Source organism: Cyprinus carpio, chromosome B11, assembly GCF_018340385.1.
Source record: "Cyprinus carpio isolate SPL01 chromosome B11, ASM1834038v1, whole genome shotgun sequence".
Lineage (NCBI taxonomy): Eukaryota > Metazoa > Chordata > Actinopteri > Cypriniformes > Cyprinidae > Cyprinus > Cyprinus carpio.
The window spans coordinates 1,917,647-1,935,046 of NC_056607.1; the positions used below are offsets into that span (position 1 = coordinate 1,917,647).

At 38.7% G+C, this 17,400-nt stretch overlaps 1 protein-coding gene across 1 annotated transcript in view; it reads left to right on the top strand.

Annotated features, from left to right (window-relative positions):
- The window catches only part of LOC109085475 (ubiquitin-like modifier-activating enzyme ATG7), an 83,504-nt gene that overhangs the window by 14,285 nt on the left and 51,819 nt on the right, over positions 1-17,400 (top strand). The window contains 6 exon segments of the mRNA XM_042733530.1: positions 454-609; positions 5,353-5,547; positions 6,358-6,511; positions 8,913-8,989; positions 9,292-9,407; positions 16,642-16,717. Coding sequence (XP_042589464.1) covers positions 454-609; positions 5,353-5,547; positions 6,358-6,511; positions 8,913-8,989; positions 9,292-9,407; positions 16,642-16,717 — 774 coding nt within the window.

Below are 17,400 nucleotides of genomic sequence, written 5' to 3' on the forward strand. Positions count from 1 at the left end.
ACACCAAAAGTGAAATAAATACGCCTCGGGCTGAAGGAAAAGTGTAGCAGTAGATGACGCAGCAATAACACAAATCAAACACAAATGTGTCATTTTTTGCTTAGTGTGGTTGAAAAAGTAACTCAGATATTTCCTTCTAAATTAAAAAAGTAATGCATTACTTTACTAGTTACTTTAAAAGAAAGTACTCTGATTATGTAACTTGTGTTACTTGTATTGTGCTACCCCCCACACTGATGTACACAAACATCCTCTTTAAATAAAATGACGTTTACCTGTCAAAAAGCACAAAGCTTTGTCGATAAAGCACAGAAATCTGTTACGGTGGTGTGTTTGTGTGACTGTAATGCATATGGCATACAGTATATCACTACAGCTTCAGTGGGATTACAGCTGGTCACAGCAAATGACCAGCAGACGTGTCTAGTGAGTGTTTTCTGTTCTGTTTTTGAGGGCTGGCGTGTGAGACACGTCACTTTCGTGGACAACGTGAGGATCTCCTACTCGAACCCGGTGCGTCAGCCGCTCTGTGAGTTTGAAGACTGTCTGAGTGGAGAGGCTAAAGCTCTCGCCGCAGTGGACAGACTGAAGAAGATCTTCCCTGGTGTGGTGAGGACTTTCACAAGCTTTAACAGGTTTATTGCAGCTGCACACCAGAAGCCTGAGAAGCACTAGGCAGGTGCTGTTTGGGGTCGGTCGAACAACTAGTTACAAATGTTTTGAACTGTATAATTATTGGCACAGTTACAGTACGCAACACCATCCCTCCCTCACACCTCGCAGACTGATCTGTGTGTTTATTAGACTAATGATGCATGAATAAATGCGGCTCGTTTATATTCATCTGCTGAGCGATCCTCTCATGCATCACTGATCAGGGTGTGACGACCAGAAGCAAATTTAGTCATCTTCACAAATCACCAATTCACTAGTTCCATCCCTAGTTCTTACCCTCATTTCTTCATTTGGAGAGTCTTTTTCTCAGATGTGTTCTCAGTGCTAAGCGATGAAATCAGTTTGGGTACACGTTGTCCGTGTGTTTTAAGCGGTGTGAGGCGGTAACATCAGACCCATGTGACTCAGACTTTCACTGGCCTTCATATTCATGAGTCTGTGTGGGAGCGCTGTTGGCAGGTGTTTCCGTATCTCGCATGTTTCGCTATCAAATCCCCTTCACTTCCCATGATTCATCATGCTGCCAGCTTCATCTGATGTTATTCCAGCAGACAGTTCAGCCATCGGCAGCTAATAAGAAAGTGCTTTCCTGATGCATTATTGTGTCTGTTACTTTTTTAGTTGATTTTGAGATGACTACAAAGTGTTTTATATATATTGAGTTTTATCTGATCTGATTTAGTTGATTTAGAAATCACTTTTTGTTTGTTTTTTTCAACTGGTTTCAACTGGTTTTTTTCAACTGGTTCAAATGGAAACTTTGGAACTTTGTACAAAGACTATTATTATGACAGTAACATAATTTTCCATCAAAATGCAAAATTATGAACATGATATCAGTGTCCCTGCAGCACAGAAGCAGTCATAAGTAGCACAGGTATATTTGTAGCAATAGACAACAATACATTGTATGAGTCACAATTATACATTTCTCTTTTATGACAAAAATCATTAGGATATTAAGTAAAGATCATGTTCCATGAAGATATTTAGTAAATTTCCTACTGTAAATATATCAAAACTTAATTTTTGATTAGTAATATGCATTGCTAAGAACTTCATTTGAACAACTTTAAAGATGATTTTCTCAATATTTAGATTTTTTTGCTCCCTCAGATTCCAGATTTTCAAATAGTGGTATCTCAGACAAATATTGTCCTCCTAACAAACCACACATCAATGGAGAGATTATTTATTCAGCTTTCAGATGATGTATAAATCTCAAATGACTCTTATAGGCTGAACAGTCACAGTTTAGTAAATGCGTAAACGATATTCTGAATGAGAATGACTGAGAAAACATATAATATAGAAAACGTAACATTTAGCATCCTGCTCAATTAAAGCTGCACCTCCTGCAAATATTTGCATTTGCAATCAAGGCATTGTTGACTAGTTGACAACAGTCTAAAATAGTAGTTCATATAACAGTTTCATATTACATATGAACTTAAGGAGGATAAATGTAAACAAACATGGAACTCTGAAATAAATGTATTCAAATGAGGACTACAAATTAATGCCGAGTTTGAGAAAGGCACATTTCAAATAAGATGTATTAATATACTGATAAAAAAAGTATTTATTTATTTATTGGATAAAAGTGGCTGCCACATGCATAAATGTAAATATCCTCAGAGGGTAGTGGAGAAACTAACATCGCAAGATACATACAATTTACAATACAGTTTTTATTTTAAGTCTGTGCGGCTGCCTTAAATGATGAAAAATATTGGTTCAAATTGACCCGCCAATGTCATAATCGTAAAATAATTTTTATATACAGGTACACATAACTTTGCAGGCATTTCCATGACCCTAAATGAGAAAACGTCACAATTACAGGGAGAACATCACAGGTTAACCAGCATTTCCAACAACTAGAAATATAGAAATATGTCAAATCTTACTGTTCATTTTAACAGTTAATCCCATTAGCACTTCCACAACAAATTTCCAATATTATCAGAGGAGTGCAGTGTTAGAGCAGAAGGCCAATATGCGTGTGTGTGTGTGTTTCATGAATTTAAAGTGCCACTACAGATGGATTTCTCTGCACAGTAGCCAAATTCACTGTTTCTTTTTACCTACTGATTTTATAGATTAGTTGTCACAAATAACCACAGCTTCGCTTTTATTTCTAAGGCAGGTTGAAGTGTCAGTGTTTGTCGCTGTAGCTTTAGTTTCCGTCTAAACGCTGAAATGAATGCAGAAATCATCACATTACACTCTCGCTGGTCAAGTTATCATCTGATCACACCTCAGAAGGGCCTCATTATAAAAGTCTCTTTCTTGCCAATTTCTTCATTTGCTCCAAATGTTATTTTTCCGAGTGCAAAGAACGGAGGTGCTAAAACAAGAGCGAGAGTGATATCGTTATGTAAGTCGCGCACCATCTGATCAGCTGAGCCGTGGACGGACGCTTGTGTGTGTGTGTGTGTGTGTGTGTGTGTGTGTGTGTGTGTGTGTGTGTGTGTGTGTGTGAACGGATGGGTCTTATTAAGGGATGTTTCAGTACACCTGGCTAAATAATCTTTGCTTTTCTATCATGTCTGTGTTGACAGCTGCCCGTCTGTGTGCCGTGATGAAATGAGCTGTCTGCTGTGTTTACTCTGTGGTCATCATTAATTCATCTGCTCATCCTGTATCGATCTGCTCCCCCGTTCGGCTAATTACGCCACACGTTTTACCTTCACAGAACCCCTGCGTGTGTCGGGCCAATTAGACGGGCCGGATATCCACACAGTAATTACGACTCTCTCTCTCAGATAGTGGGAGGAGATGCTCACCTCGCAGAACTGACATCATGTCTTCCGTTGACTCAAACATGCTGAATGGATGCTGGATCAGTAGATGTGGTCAAGATGCCAGTGCTACTTTCTTAGCTTTGATGCTCGTCTGAGAGCTCTATGAACATTTTCTCTAATCTAAAGTAGTAATTCATTCAGAGCATTCATTTTCTTTTTCCATTTCTTTTTTTTGTGTGTGTGTTTCTTCCCTCTTTCTTGAGCCGAATATTAAAGCTTTATTCTCACTATGTCAGGTTAAATTCAGTTTCTGATGAAGCAATCCTTCATATTTTCCAGTCAAAGTAAAAATTTCTCAGAAAGCACTATTGAAGCAGTTTGGTTTTAAAATAACATGCAACATCAAACACAACATGCAGGAAGCCTTTGTTGTCACGTGACAGGAAATCCATGTAATAGCAAATGATATCACAGAGAGGTGTGTTTTAAACACCCTTAAGTCAAAATGCTTCTTGATCAGTGAAATATATCACAAACATATACATTTGTTATTCAAACAGACATTAATATACGTTTGTCATACATTTTTTTTAAATAATTAAAAAATAAATTTGCTCTGAAGAAAATATTGTTACTTTTTTCACTTGATGGTTACACCACTTCATATTTTAAAGTCATTAAAAAAATGTGGAAAGGGATATAAAAGTTTTTCTTACATGTTTAAATACAAAAGTCAGGTTTATTTGTATAGCTCTTCTTACACATAGTTTAAAACCGCTTTACTGAATGAATCACTATGAATTACAAGAAAATAACTCATTTCATGGTGTAAGATTTTAGTCTTATTGCCCACTTTCAGACATTTGGAATTTGCCAGAAAGTTATTCCATTACTTATTAGTCTTTTAGTCCATCAGTAGTAATATCAAAATATTATTTTGTTCTTTGCCATAGTCACCTCTGGTTTGTAGGCAAAGAGCAAAATGATATTTTAATACAGGAGAAAAAAATCTTGAGAGAAACTAGGCTACACTGCAGGCAGTTCTCCTCTGGCTGTACTGACAAAACATAGTGTCAGCATTAGCTGTCTGTTACTGTATTGTTTGAACTGTGGGAATTAGATGTGTTTGAGCTCATCCAGGGTTTACAGATAAGACAGACATTGGTTTATCCACAGTCAGGGAGTGTCAGCAGTTTGTCCTTTACGTGGAAGACTGAAAGGCCATGTAAACAGTCAGTTTAGACGGTCACTTGGACGCATGCATTTTAAATTAGATTTATCCTTTTCATCTCAGTCATAGATTTGACTGACTTACATAGGTTGCTAGTAACTTTGGGCTGTCTTTGCCCGGTTACATGAACATCTGGTTGATAATAATCTAGTTAAGAAACTTACTTTTTCATTCTGATTTATGGTACAAAAACATGTGATGTGAACAATAAACATAATACATAATATGTCTCGCTTGATATCAGTGCAGCCTTTGATATAATGCATAACATAATTCTCTTGCATTGACTTGAACAATCAAAGCTGGTTAGACTGTTTATAGGGTTTTTCCCCGACAGAAAATACAAATTTTTTCGTGGAGTCCCACAGGGCTCCGTTTTAGGACCTCAGTTGTTTATATTGTATAGAGTATGTGGCCTTTAGGTAATGTACACAGGAAACATGGGATAAACTTTTAGAGCTATGCAGATTATACACAACTGTTTATTTTCAAACCTGAAATCTGAAATGCAGAAATCTGTAAACGGCCTGACTTGTTACTTGTTGGATACTTCAGAATCGATGTACCAAATTTCAATTTCATTGATTGTGAGTGCAGACATTGAGATGAATTTAGTGTGTTCAAAATCATTTTTGTTTTGTTTTAAACATAATGTTTTGTCTTGTCATCTGTTGTGAATATATTATTCATTCCTTTCAGATTGCAGAGGGCCACAACATGAGCATCCCAATGCCAGGCCACCCAGTGAACTTCTCCGAGCTGACAATGGCTCAAGCTCGGCAGGATGTGGAACAGCTGGAGAAGCTTATCTCTGAACACGATGTGGTCTTCCTGTTGATGGACACTCGTGAGAGCCACTGGCTTCCGACAGTCATCGCTGCTAGCCAGAGAAAGGTAGCTTCCTCCCTCCAGTCTTTCATCCTGTATTTGTTTATTTATTTTCTGCTCACATGGCTGCCTGCCTTTTTATTGTAGATTATCGTCACAGTTGTTGGTAAGCGCTACACAGAGTTTGTCCTGTATCTGATTTAAGAACCTTTGACTACAAATAACCCCTGCCTGGCATAATAGGATTTTTGTGTATTTTCAGCACTTTATTCTAAAATAGGCATACTGCACATATGTATGTTTACACTAGCAGTCTATTATTATTTTTATTATTTATGAATAAATATGTATTTAGAATTTTCTGATTATATTGATATGACTTAGTCTGTATGTAATTGCATAGTAAATAACTATGTGCTCAAAATGCAGTCCAACAAAACTACCAATTGTGGACAAAAATTGCAAAAGAATTTTGACTTTGAGTTTGCTTACTTGAAACCTAAATGCATGTGCTTCAATGTAAAATATAACCATTCTGACAGATGTTAATTTTTTTTTTTAATAAAATAAATAAATAAAACCTGACATGAGGTAGAGATTTCAATTGATTCAAAAATATAGACCATCTATTGGATATGTTGTCAGTCACCTACAGTTGAATAGAACAGTGGAAGCAATATGTCACTGAATTATAAAAATAGTTGTTATTAATAACAATAGTACAGCTGCTAGGCCTCAAAGTCTGACAGCAAATTCAAATTAAAATCCAGTCTAAACTTGGAAATAAGCAATGTTTTGAAATTGTTTTGTGTAAAGGCTTTTGGTTTACCTTCAGTGATATCGAGACTGAACCTTTTTAGCGAGTTAAATATGCAGCTGATAGTTAACGCTGCTCTGGGATTTGACACGTTTGTGGTAATGAGACACGGCCTTAAGAAACCCAAAGATTCACAGTCTGAAGAGACCAGGCCCACGTCTGCTTCCTCCAACTCCTCGTCTTCCTCCACAGCAGCAGCCACCATCACACCAGGTACAGCTGAAACGTGTGTTTTCCACAGCTTGTGTTTTGCTTAGTTAAAGTGTGTTGTAAGAGCGATATGTAAACACAGAACAGAGGTCAGAGTAACAGAGTAACAGAACAGAGTAAACCTCAAATGCAAAATGTCAAGTCATCACAGTTAAAGGAATAGTTCACCCAAAAATGAACTCTAGCTGAAAATGTGCTTACCCTTATGCCATTTAAATTGTAGATAAGTTTCTTCATCAGGTTTGTAGAAATGTAGCACTGCATCAGTGTCTCAGCAATGGATGCTCTGCAGTGAATGGGTGCCGTCAGAATGAGAGTCCAAACAGCTGATAAAAACATCACAGTCCATCAGTGAACATCTGGAGAAGACAAAAGATGAAACAAATCCAGCATTAAGATGTTTTTAACTTCAAACCGTTGCTTCTAATAACACTTGCATGTTTGTTATCTAGCCACATATTTGTTTAGAGCTGTTCTGGTCTGTTTTGGCCTGTAAACACTACTTGATCTGTGCAGATTCCTCTCCTGATTCAGACCAGAACACTTTTTCACTGGAGGAAGTGTTATTATGGATTATGGACTCGACTTTTAGTTAAAAACGCCTTAATGATGGATTTGTTTCTTACAAAACTCTGCTTTTGGCTTCACATGGGCTTAATTGAAGGAATAGAATTATGTAGATTACTTGTGATGTTTTCTTTTGCTGTTTTGTTTGAATTACAAAATTGGGATCACCATGCTTAAATATGTCTTAAAAATCTAAATTATCTATAGTGAATATAAGAGTTATTTTTTGTTATTATTATTTCTAGTTCTCTAGTCTTTTTTAGAGCTCTGCTCTGAAGTTCCAGAGTCTGTTTGTTAAGACGTCCACCTATGACTCCCTGAGTGCAAAGGCTACTAACTAATGGGCTTTTACTACAGACACAAAGTTGTACTTCCAGTTCTTGCTGCACTGAGGTCTCAGTCAGTCTGTCTGAGGTACAACAGAGCATTAGGGGACATTCACACAAAGCAGCTTCTTGTGTTCCATCTGCCATATTTTGAACATTTTGGACATATTTGACCATCTTATGCTTTAATCGTCCCGCACCGTGTTCTTAAGACTGTGTTAAGTTGCCGCTTTGTTCTATTCTTCTCACGCCGTTGAGCTGTGAATGCAAGAGCACATCGTCTGGTGACTCATTCTGCGCTGCTGCTGTCTGTAGTGCCTGCTGGAGCAGGTGTGACTCATGAAAAATCATGAAGGTGCTACTTCAAGCTTGAATTGGTCAGATCATATCTATAGCTCTGATGGAAAATTCCCAATTACTTGTGGGTCATGATTACTTGCTTCCTTTTTATGCTTTTATAGCATAACTATTTACATATTCATTTTTACAGCCATTTTTATACATAATAAATGAGATATAACTATTGCATTATATCCACCTTATTTTTAACAACAGCCATTTGCAACCAAAAACTGTGTTTGATATTGCAACTTGTATTTGTTATCAAAAAATATTTTAATTTACTATTGGAATCAGATTATTGGTTTATAAATAGTTTTGCCATGCACTTCATTTGGATATGCTTCTACTTATTTACTTACAGTGGCTAATGAATCAGAAAAAGCAGCTTACACATTGCAGAATAAGAAGGATAGAGTGTACAGTCAGCTTTTTAAATGTATGTAATACCTAATGAAAATCTGCAAAATGTTGAGTATGTTGGATGCTTCTTAGCTGTTACATGTTAGTGTTAGATGTCGTGGACTGTATTATCTTGTTTGATACCAAAAATTGTATCCATGTTTTTCTAAATCATTTTGTAGAAGTAAATCAAACATACTTATCTGTGCAAAAAAAAAAAAAAAAAAAAGATAAACGGCATCTTAACTTTTAAATTATTTTTAGGTACATTTTAATGTTCAGTCACAATTGGTAAAAGGTGTTTTATTTCTTATATTATCTTCATAATAAAAGTGACTTATCTTTCATTGTGTCTGTATTGTAATAGGCATGTAATGAATCCAGTCCAGTAATGTGGAAATGACATCAGGAAAGAGTTTACCGCTTCATTGGGAAAAAAAAAATAAATATCTTACATAAAAAAAACATAATTAACTAAAAAACAAAAAATATCAAAATATACCAAAAGTATCCAACAAATATATCAACCTATATATCAGCCATCTTCCAAAAGTTTCCAACATTTATTTTGCGCTTGTACACTAATAACTAATACATATGTTCAATTTAAATACATTCTCTTTTAATTCAAAGGTTTCACAGTATTTATCGGTCAAGGTTCAGTCATTGATTAAAAGGCATGGAAACTCTTATAGTGAGCCTGCAGACACTGTATTGTGATGCTTTCTTGTTGTTACGCTGTTATAAGCATGACTTCGGTTCATTCTCAGGAGCATCTCTGTTCTCCAACATACCTGGACATCGTCTCGGCTGCTACTTCTGTAACGATGTGGTCGCCCCTGGAGACGTGAGTTTTAATCAAGCACTTTCATTGCTGAAATTAGGTTTTCCTCATGACACGTATTATATTAGAAAATCAAATGTGTAGCGGAAACCAATCAGTCATAGGCTAAAGTGACCTCAATTCAATGGACGCCTTGTGCTGGAAATCATATCCTACAGCAAAATATGATTGAGCACAGTCCAGTCTCCTACTGAGTTGATCCATCACCCAAATGAAACATTTTTACAGACTGAGAAATTAATATGTTTGCTTTACGTGATTTGTCTTTACTCGAAGCTGTTAGTGAAGTCTTGTTTTGTTTGTAGTCCACCAGAGACAGAACTCCGGACCAGCAGTGCACTGTGAGCCGTCCTGGTCTGGCCATGATCGCCGGAGCCCTGGCCGTGGAGCTGATGGTCTCTATACTCCAGCACCCAGAGGGGTGAGTGCCTCAGCTTCACATATCTACTGCTGTGAACCCTGCTTCCATCCACATAGTGTGCTAGAGCAGGATTCACTGCCACTGCAACTTAACAGCTGGACACTTTCCTGGGCCATTTTGTTGTATAAATAGTGTGTTCACACTGGAATTTAAACAAGAAGAAGTGCACTCCAAATACTCAGGTGGTGCACTTTAATAACAAAAAAATGAAATAAAACTGTGCACTGCTGGACACTGGCATTCAACTGTTGCAGCGTTCTTTATGTAGCAGAAGGAAAGAGCCCAGGGTCTAAATGGGAGTATGAAACAGTGTTACTTAGTTGGCCGGTAACTTTTTGTGAATTCTAACAATGACTGCCTATCCTAATCCTAATCCTAGTTGTCATATAACATGCATTTGAAAATGGAACATGTGCCAAACATTTTTGAGAAGTTGGTTTATAAATCTAATAATAATAAAAAAAATTACATTAACATAATATTGGTATTTTAATAGCATTGTTATTACTATTATTATACAGTTTAGTAGTATTACTTTTTAAATTATTTACTTTGGTATAATTCAATTTAAATACTAATAATAGAAATAATAATTACAATGTTCAACATTAGAGGCGTTGTGACAACAAAGTAGGATTCCAATAGCAGGCTTTATTAAAAAGAGCGTAGTCAGGACAGGCAGCATCAGACACCAGCAATAACATCCAAGGTACAGGCAAAAGAGTAATCCAACAAGACAGGCAATGGTCAGGGCAGGCAGCAGCAGTCAATCAAAAACAAGATAACAGTCCAAGGATCAAAACACGAGAAAGGGAAAACTTAGGAGCATGGAAACTAGGAAACACAGAAGGGCTAAACATACGATCACCAGCGAAGACAGAGAGAGTGTGTGCTACTTTTAAAGTCCTTCTAGGGAGGAGATGATGAGAGACAGCTGATGCAACTGATGAATGAAATGGCGGAACGGGGAAGGGATAGAGGGCCAGGTCCATGTGGAAGTGGAGGAACAAGGAACTGAGGCAGAGCTGGCGGAGAACCAGGGCAATGCCGGTGGAGCAGGGTGCCAGGGCAGAGCAGTAAGCCAAGGCTGAACCAGTGGAGCAGAGAGACAGGGCAGACCAGGCAGAGCTGAAGACCACCAGAGCAGAAATAACAACCACCACGGCGGAGCAGGCAGAGTTGGAGACCATCAGAACGGGCAGAAGACCACTAGAGCAGAGCTGAGGACCACCGCGTCCAAGCAGACGGAACTGAAGAACAACAGAGCGCAGCCGAGGACCATCACAGTGGAGCAGACAGAGTTGAAGACAACCAAGGCGGAGCTAACCAACAGCAGATCAGGCAGAACTGGAACATAGAGCACAGAGAGGTTAACAATGGCCTCAGCGGCTATAACAGGACTGGCAGACAGTATAGTAATGGCATCTATGGCCATTACAGGGCGAGCGGAGAGTTCAGGGGCAACCCTTTTGACCGTGGCTGGACAGTCAGAGAATTCAGAAACTACCTCCTTGGTTGGAACAGGACAGACTAAGAGTTCAGAAACAGCCTCCACTCCATAGCTAGACTTGGGATCAGGAGCCTTCTCTTCTATGAAACTGAAAATTTATGACATCACATGCAGTACTTGCAATGTGTAGAACTAGCTCGCAGATTTTGGTCCCTTATCTACTTAGCTTCTAGAAAGCTAATTTCTTCTAGAAATACTAATTTCTTTGCCAATTTAATATGCCAAACAACTAGAAATAACACGTAACACTGTGAGTCTGTGGTGCTTTCATAACATTGATCTGCTTTATCGATCAGCAACACTCAACACACAGCGTGAGTTTGGGAAAGGCTGACCAATAGCATATGTGCCAACTGTTCAAAACATTTCAAAAATAGTTTCATGTTGGTGACACTCGTGAAGCAGAAATGTCACACTTCACCCTTTTAATGGGCTCATGCTATCTTACAGTAGCTTCATTTCCAGACCTATATTTAAATCACTCTGAAACGAAACCGCGGTAATAGCAATTGCGGTGTAATGTCATATCTGGAGTGCAAAAAGTCTGTATGTTGCTTTTTATGTATTTCCAGTCGGATGAGAGGGCATAGAAAGCTTTCATCCATGTTTACCGTTGAAGGAAGACTTTAGAAAACAGGCACCCAGCGCTCTAGAAAGTGCTGGCATCCTCCTGATGGTCTCTCTTCAGATGCATTAAGCTGTTGTAGAGCCTCTGCTGGGTCTGGATAAAAGCCTTCAGATATGCTGCAACACAGGACAGCATCCTCGTATGATAAGAGCTACAAAACCGCAGGGGGTTTTCAGCTGTCCAACTGTTACCCGAGGACGCTTTGAATTCAGAAACCACGTTAACGGCAAATTCATTGATTAAAATTTTTTTGGATGTTGAAATATTTCTTCCCATCTTAGTTTAGAGAGAGGTGAGTTCATTATAAGTGAGCCATTAGTCTTCCCAAGTTTGTTTTTCCGGATCAAGTATTATGCGCTATTATTCATCTTCTGAAAGAGTACTGAATGTCTGGATCAAAATTCTGTAAAAATAGGGCACAATGTACGGTAGAATTTGAGGGAAATTTATTTTGTACAGGTGTTTTACCAGTGTTTTGAATTTTTGTTTTAGAATCAACATAAATTATTTTAAAACATATAGGATATAATAGGATAATGTCCTGTGTAATAATCTGCCAGTACTTTTTCTGTTTTTTGTTTTACAGATTTATTTTTTACAGTGCAAAACATGGTGAAGAAAACACAGAATCAAGTGATCTTAAGCAGATGCATATGTAAAATAATGTGAATATGAAACATTAAATAGCATATAAATGAAAACTGTCAAACATTACCAAATGAAATGTTGATCCAGGACGTAGTTTGGGACTGTGAAGCTTTTTTGTGGGTGTCGATGGAAGCCATCGAAAACATCTGTGTTTTAAACATAATGTTGAATCTCATCCAGACATAGTCTTTGACCAACAAAAAAAAAAAAAAAAAAAAAACTTGATTTTCTTAGCTTTTTGTTCAAACTGTTGCTTTCCCCATGAAACTTACCCTCTTTCAAGTTAATAAATAATAATAATAATTAAAAAGAATGCATAAAGCTGAATTATATGAATGATACTAAGGTTTGAACAAGCAATGTAGATGTAAATTAGACTGCTGTGATACATAACATGCCTTTATTTATCTTAAAATGAAATAAAACCACTTCTCATAAAGAAAGAACATGGTCTTCTTTTCAAGGAAAGATTATATATGGATTCTTTATAACAACCTGCATACAGCATTCTTCATTCTTTCAAGCAGATATATTTTTATAGAGATTAAACGTAGATTAATCCCTTTGTTTTGTGGTGTTTGATTTATATTAATGACAAAGACAACAGCAACTAAATTATGCTGCTGTCGCTTTAAAACCGAATGCACGGATCCAATAAACCCATATGCATCCAATATTAACTGTTTACACTCACTTAAGACATAACCGACTGTTTTTGTGTGAGTACTCGTCAAAACAAACAATTTGGCAGCTTTTGTTGTGTGTATTTGTCAGGTCATGTGTGTAAAGTCACAAAAGAGAAGTGAATTCAGTCCTCGTGTCTGAGAGGTGCTTTCTGTGTGTGCGCTCACAAAACTGGACTGAATTGAGTTCTCTTTCACGTCGTCACACTTTTTTAAATCTATCCATATTAGCGATGTAACAATATCAAAATCTCACAATATGGTTATATTACGATATGAAGTCTACGATATGATATTTATTGCGATATTTGAAAAAAATGAATTGGAAATTAAAAAAAAAATGAAAATTTGTGTACATTTTACAGTTAAATTATTCTGTCTAATAGACTTGGAGAGTTCAAAATTAAGAGCTCAACCCGTGATCTTAACTAAAAAAACTTGAGTCAGAAAAAAGTCCTGAACTTTAAAGGGGACTCAACCCTCTTAGTATTTGTGATATACAGTCTTTGTCAGGACTCGGGTATGATCTGTCCTTTTATCGCCTTTTTTGTTTATACTTTTTGTTCTTTTTGTTTATTAGTTTGTTTCATCTCGTTTTTCTACTCTTTATTTGTTTCGTTTCTGTTTTCCTCTCTCGTTAATATTAATTTATTTTTCTCTGGTTTTATTTTCCTTAGCACTAGCGCCAGCTGATCTCTCTTTGCAATCTAGCTGCGGCTTGTCTCACGCACCTGTTCCCTCTATCTCATTACTCCCCCTATTTCTTCTGCTTGGTTTCAGCACTCTTTGTCAGTGTGTTCTGTGAATTGGCGTTGTCAGCTTCTGTTCTGTCCTGTCTCTCTCGTCTGGTCTAGACGCTAGCTTGTTCTCTGCCCAGTTGGTGTAACCTGTGTTTTGCCCTCAGAGCTTCTCGGACTGTTCTCCTGGATTTCGACCTAGTCTGTTTTTGACCCCGTTGCTGCCCGCCGTCCTCACCCTTGTTTGCACCTCTCTCGACCCTCTCTGCTCGACTATTCTCCTGCCTTCTGATTTGGATTTGTTGCATCTTTTCTCTCCTGGCGCTTACGGAGGCTGAGCGCACCGCCAGTACGCTGTGCCGTTTGGAGCTAAGAGCTGAGCTGTTTCACGAAACTGAGTAGCATTTGATTTTCTTTTGGGACAATTAGGTCATCGCCTGTTTTTTGTTAATAAAATTATATTTTTTCAGCCTCATCCGCTCTTGGGTCCTTTTCTGCCCTGACAGTCTTAGTCTAAATTACATACACACTGGTGTTTTAGGAAGCCAAACAAATTAGAATATAATAATAACAACAACAATGTCAGTAGTAGCAATGTGTTGTAAAACAGTTGCACTGTAAAATAAAAGAAAATGAATATTATTTTTGCTTGCAATACGTCTTTGCTAATTTCTACACTTGGAAGAGATCATTTGAATTTGGACTGCATTTAAACCGTTCGCTGCACAATTCATTCTGCATGTTTAAGCTTTTGGGCCCTATTTTAATGATCTAAGCACATGGTCTAAAGCGCACTGCGCAGGTGCACTCAGGGCGTGTCCGAATCCGCTTTTGGTAGTTTAATGACAGGAGAATGGTCAGTGCTACTGGGCACATGGTCTAAATGGGTTGACCCTATTCTCTTAATGAGTAATGGGTGTTTTTTGGGCGTAACGTGCAATAAACCAATCAGAGTCTCATCTCCCATCCCCTTTAAAATCCAGTTGCGCTCGCGCCATGGCGGGTTCACTATTTACATGGCGGAATGTAATTTTACATCTTTAAAAATGTTTGTGAGCTGCTGCGCATCCCTGTGAGTGTAATAAGCAAAGTGTACACGCGTTGTGAACCCGCCTATGGGCACATATTACTAAGACGCTCTTTAAATAACAAAGAAAAAAACTATTGCACCAGACTTTAGACCAGGTTTTTGTTGGTCAATGGCGCAGTCTATTTTCAGTTCCTAAAAATAGCAACACGCCAACAGTGCGCCTGAACACACCTCTTTTTTTGACCACCACGCCCATGGGCACACAAATGGGAGCAAATGCATTTGCTATTTAAACAATGCGGCGCAGGACAGGAAAATGAGAACTGCATCAGGCTGAAACTAGTAAAAACACTTGCGCCACGCCTTGCGCTGCATTGCGTTTGGTGTATGATAGGGCCCTTTATTTTGACGGAAGCTCCAGGAGAGCTTTTGTTTTAAAGGCAAACCCCAGCTTCAGTGAAAACAGGCTTATAAAAACGTCTCACTACAAATCTAGTTAAATGTCAAATGCTGTAATCATCTGCTGCAAAAATAAAGCCTAACTGGTGGCTGTTGTGTTCCCAAATGCACGCTAAACATAATATAACAGCATGTGAAATAAACAAGTTCACTGCATTCATTCAGTGTGAACAGAGCTACTCTGAAACATGCAAAAAAACCAGACTAGAGCATGAACGAAGTGTGCGCTTTGCTTTGAAACGCAGTGAAACCAGACTTAAAGGGTTAGTTCACTCAAAAATGAAAATTAGGCTGTGTTTTACTCACCCCAGAGGCATCCTAGGTGTACTATATATGACTTTCTTCTTATATTAAAAATTGTCTTTTATCTTTCAAGCTCTATCATTGCAGTCAGTGGGTGTTGCATTGCTTCAGTCCAAAAGACGTGAAATAAAAAGCGCCCATCTATAATTAAAAAAAAATAGTGTCTCACACGGCTCTGGAGGGTGAACAAAGGCCTCCTGTAGCGACTCGATGCGTTTTTGTAAGAGAAATATCCATATTCAAAACGTAACAATCACTTGAATCTAGCTTGCACAACAGTTGCTCACAGAAGCAGCTCCGGGAGCATGACGTATGAGGTCAGCGTTGCACATTACACATCTCACTGACACACACACACACACACACACTCACTCACTCGCACGCATGCATGCACACACACACACAGATGGAGAAGTGAACACACACACACACACACACACACACACACACACACACACACTCACTCACTCACTCGCACGCATGCATGCACACACACACACTCACACGTATGCATGCACACACACACACTCGCACGCACTCACACACACACACACACTCGCACTCACACACACTTGCATGCACACACACACACACGCACACACATACACACACTCACTCACACGCACACACACACACACACACACACACTCACTCACACGCACGCATGCACACACACACACACACACACACACACACTCACTCGCACACATGCATGCACACGCACACGCACGCACTCACACACGCACACACAGACACACACACTCGCACGCACGCACGCACTCACACACACACACACACACACACACACACTCATGTCACTCAACACACTCACACACACGCACACACACACTCACTCACACGCACACACACGCACGCACACACACACACACGCACGCACACACGCACGCTGGCACGCACACACACGCACACACACACACACACACGCACACACTCACAGAGACACACTGACTCGCACACACACACACTCACACACACACTCGCACGCATGCATGCACACACACACGCACACACACTCACTCGCACGCATGCATGCACACACACACACACACGCACACACACACACACACACACACGCACACACACACACACTCACTCGCACGCATGCATGCACACACGCACACACAAACACACACTGTAATTAATCATAAAACTGCTCTTTAGGGGTGCACTGAAGTCTAATTTGAATGTGTTGCTGTGTGATCTGTTTTCTGTCAGAGGTTACGCTGTGGCCAGTAGCAGTGATGACCGGATGAATGAACCCCCAACCTCTCTAGGTCTCGTCCCCCATCAGGTCAGTTATGAGCTCCTGCGCAGTGTCTGATGCATGTATTTGTCATTTTAAGAATGCACTATATTATTGTGTAAATACACTGTTGAACGAGTGTTGCAGATCAAGAGCGTGTGCTGTTCATTGTGGGGATATTATCATCCTCAGCATGAGATCGCATTGAAATTCACGCTGGTCTAAGCTGATCTGTTCAGCAGCATTTATGCAGATGATGAGTGACTTCTAAAGAGGGTTTGTGTCTCTTCAGTCATTGCCTGCCACAGTAAAGTTAATGTCTTTGAATTATCTAGATTTGGGGATCTTCTCAGCCAATACCAGTCTATGCAGTTAATTACAATTAATTGACTGGTTTAAACATTGTAGTGGATTGACGTGCCAATGACAAGTAATGGCTGGAATTTTAAGTTTAGTAAACAGTAAAAAATCAAATGCAATTTTATTTTTAAAAATCCGTTTCAAGCTGCATTGATTAATTCACAAAGTCGGCAAGTGTATGACACCTAGTGGTTTAAAATCTGTTCACATTTTAAAAGTTGTGTAGTTATTCCAGTCCTATTTTTTTCCACACTAAAAACACATTCCAAAAATGCTGCAAAGCTTGACAGCCAGTTGTAATTTATTAGATGTATAATATAAAGTTATGTGGACATTGTCTTTAAACCAATGCTATTCCACTGTGAAACGAC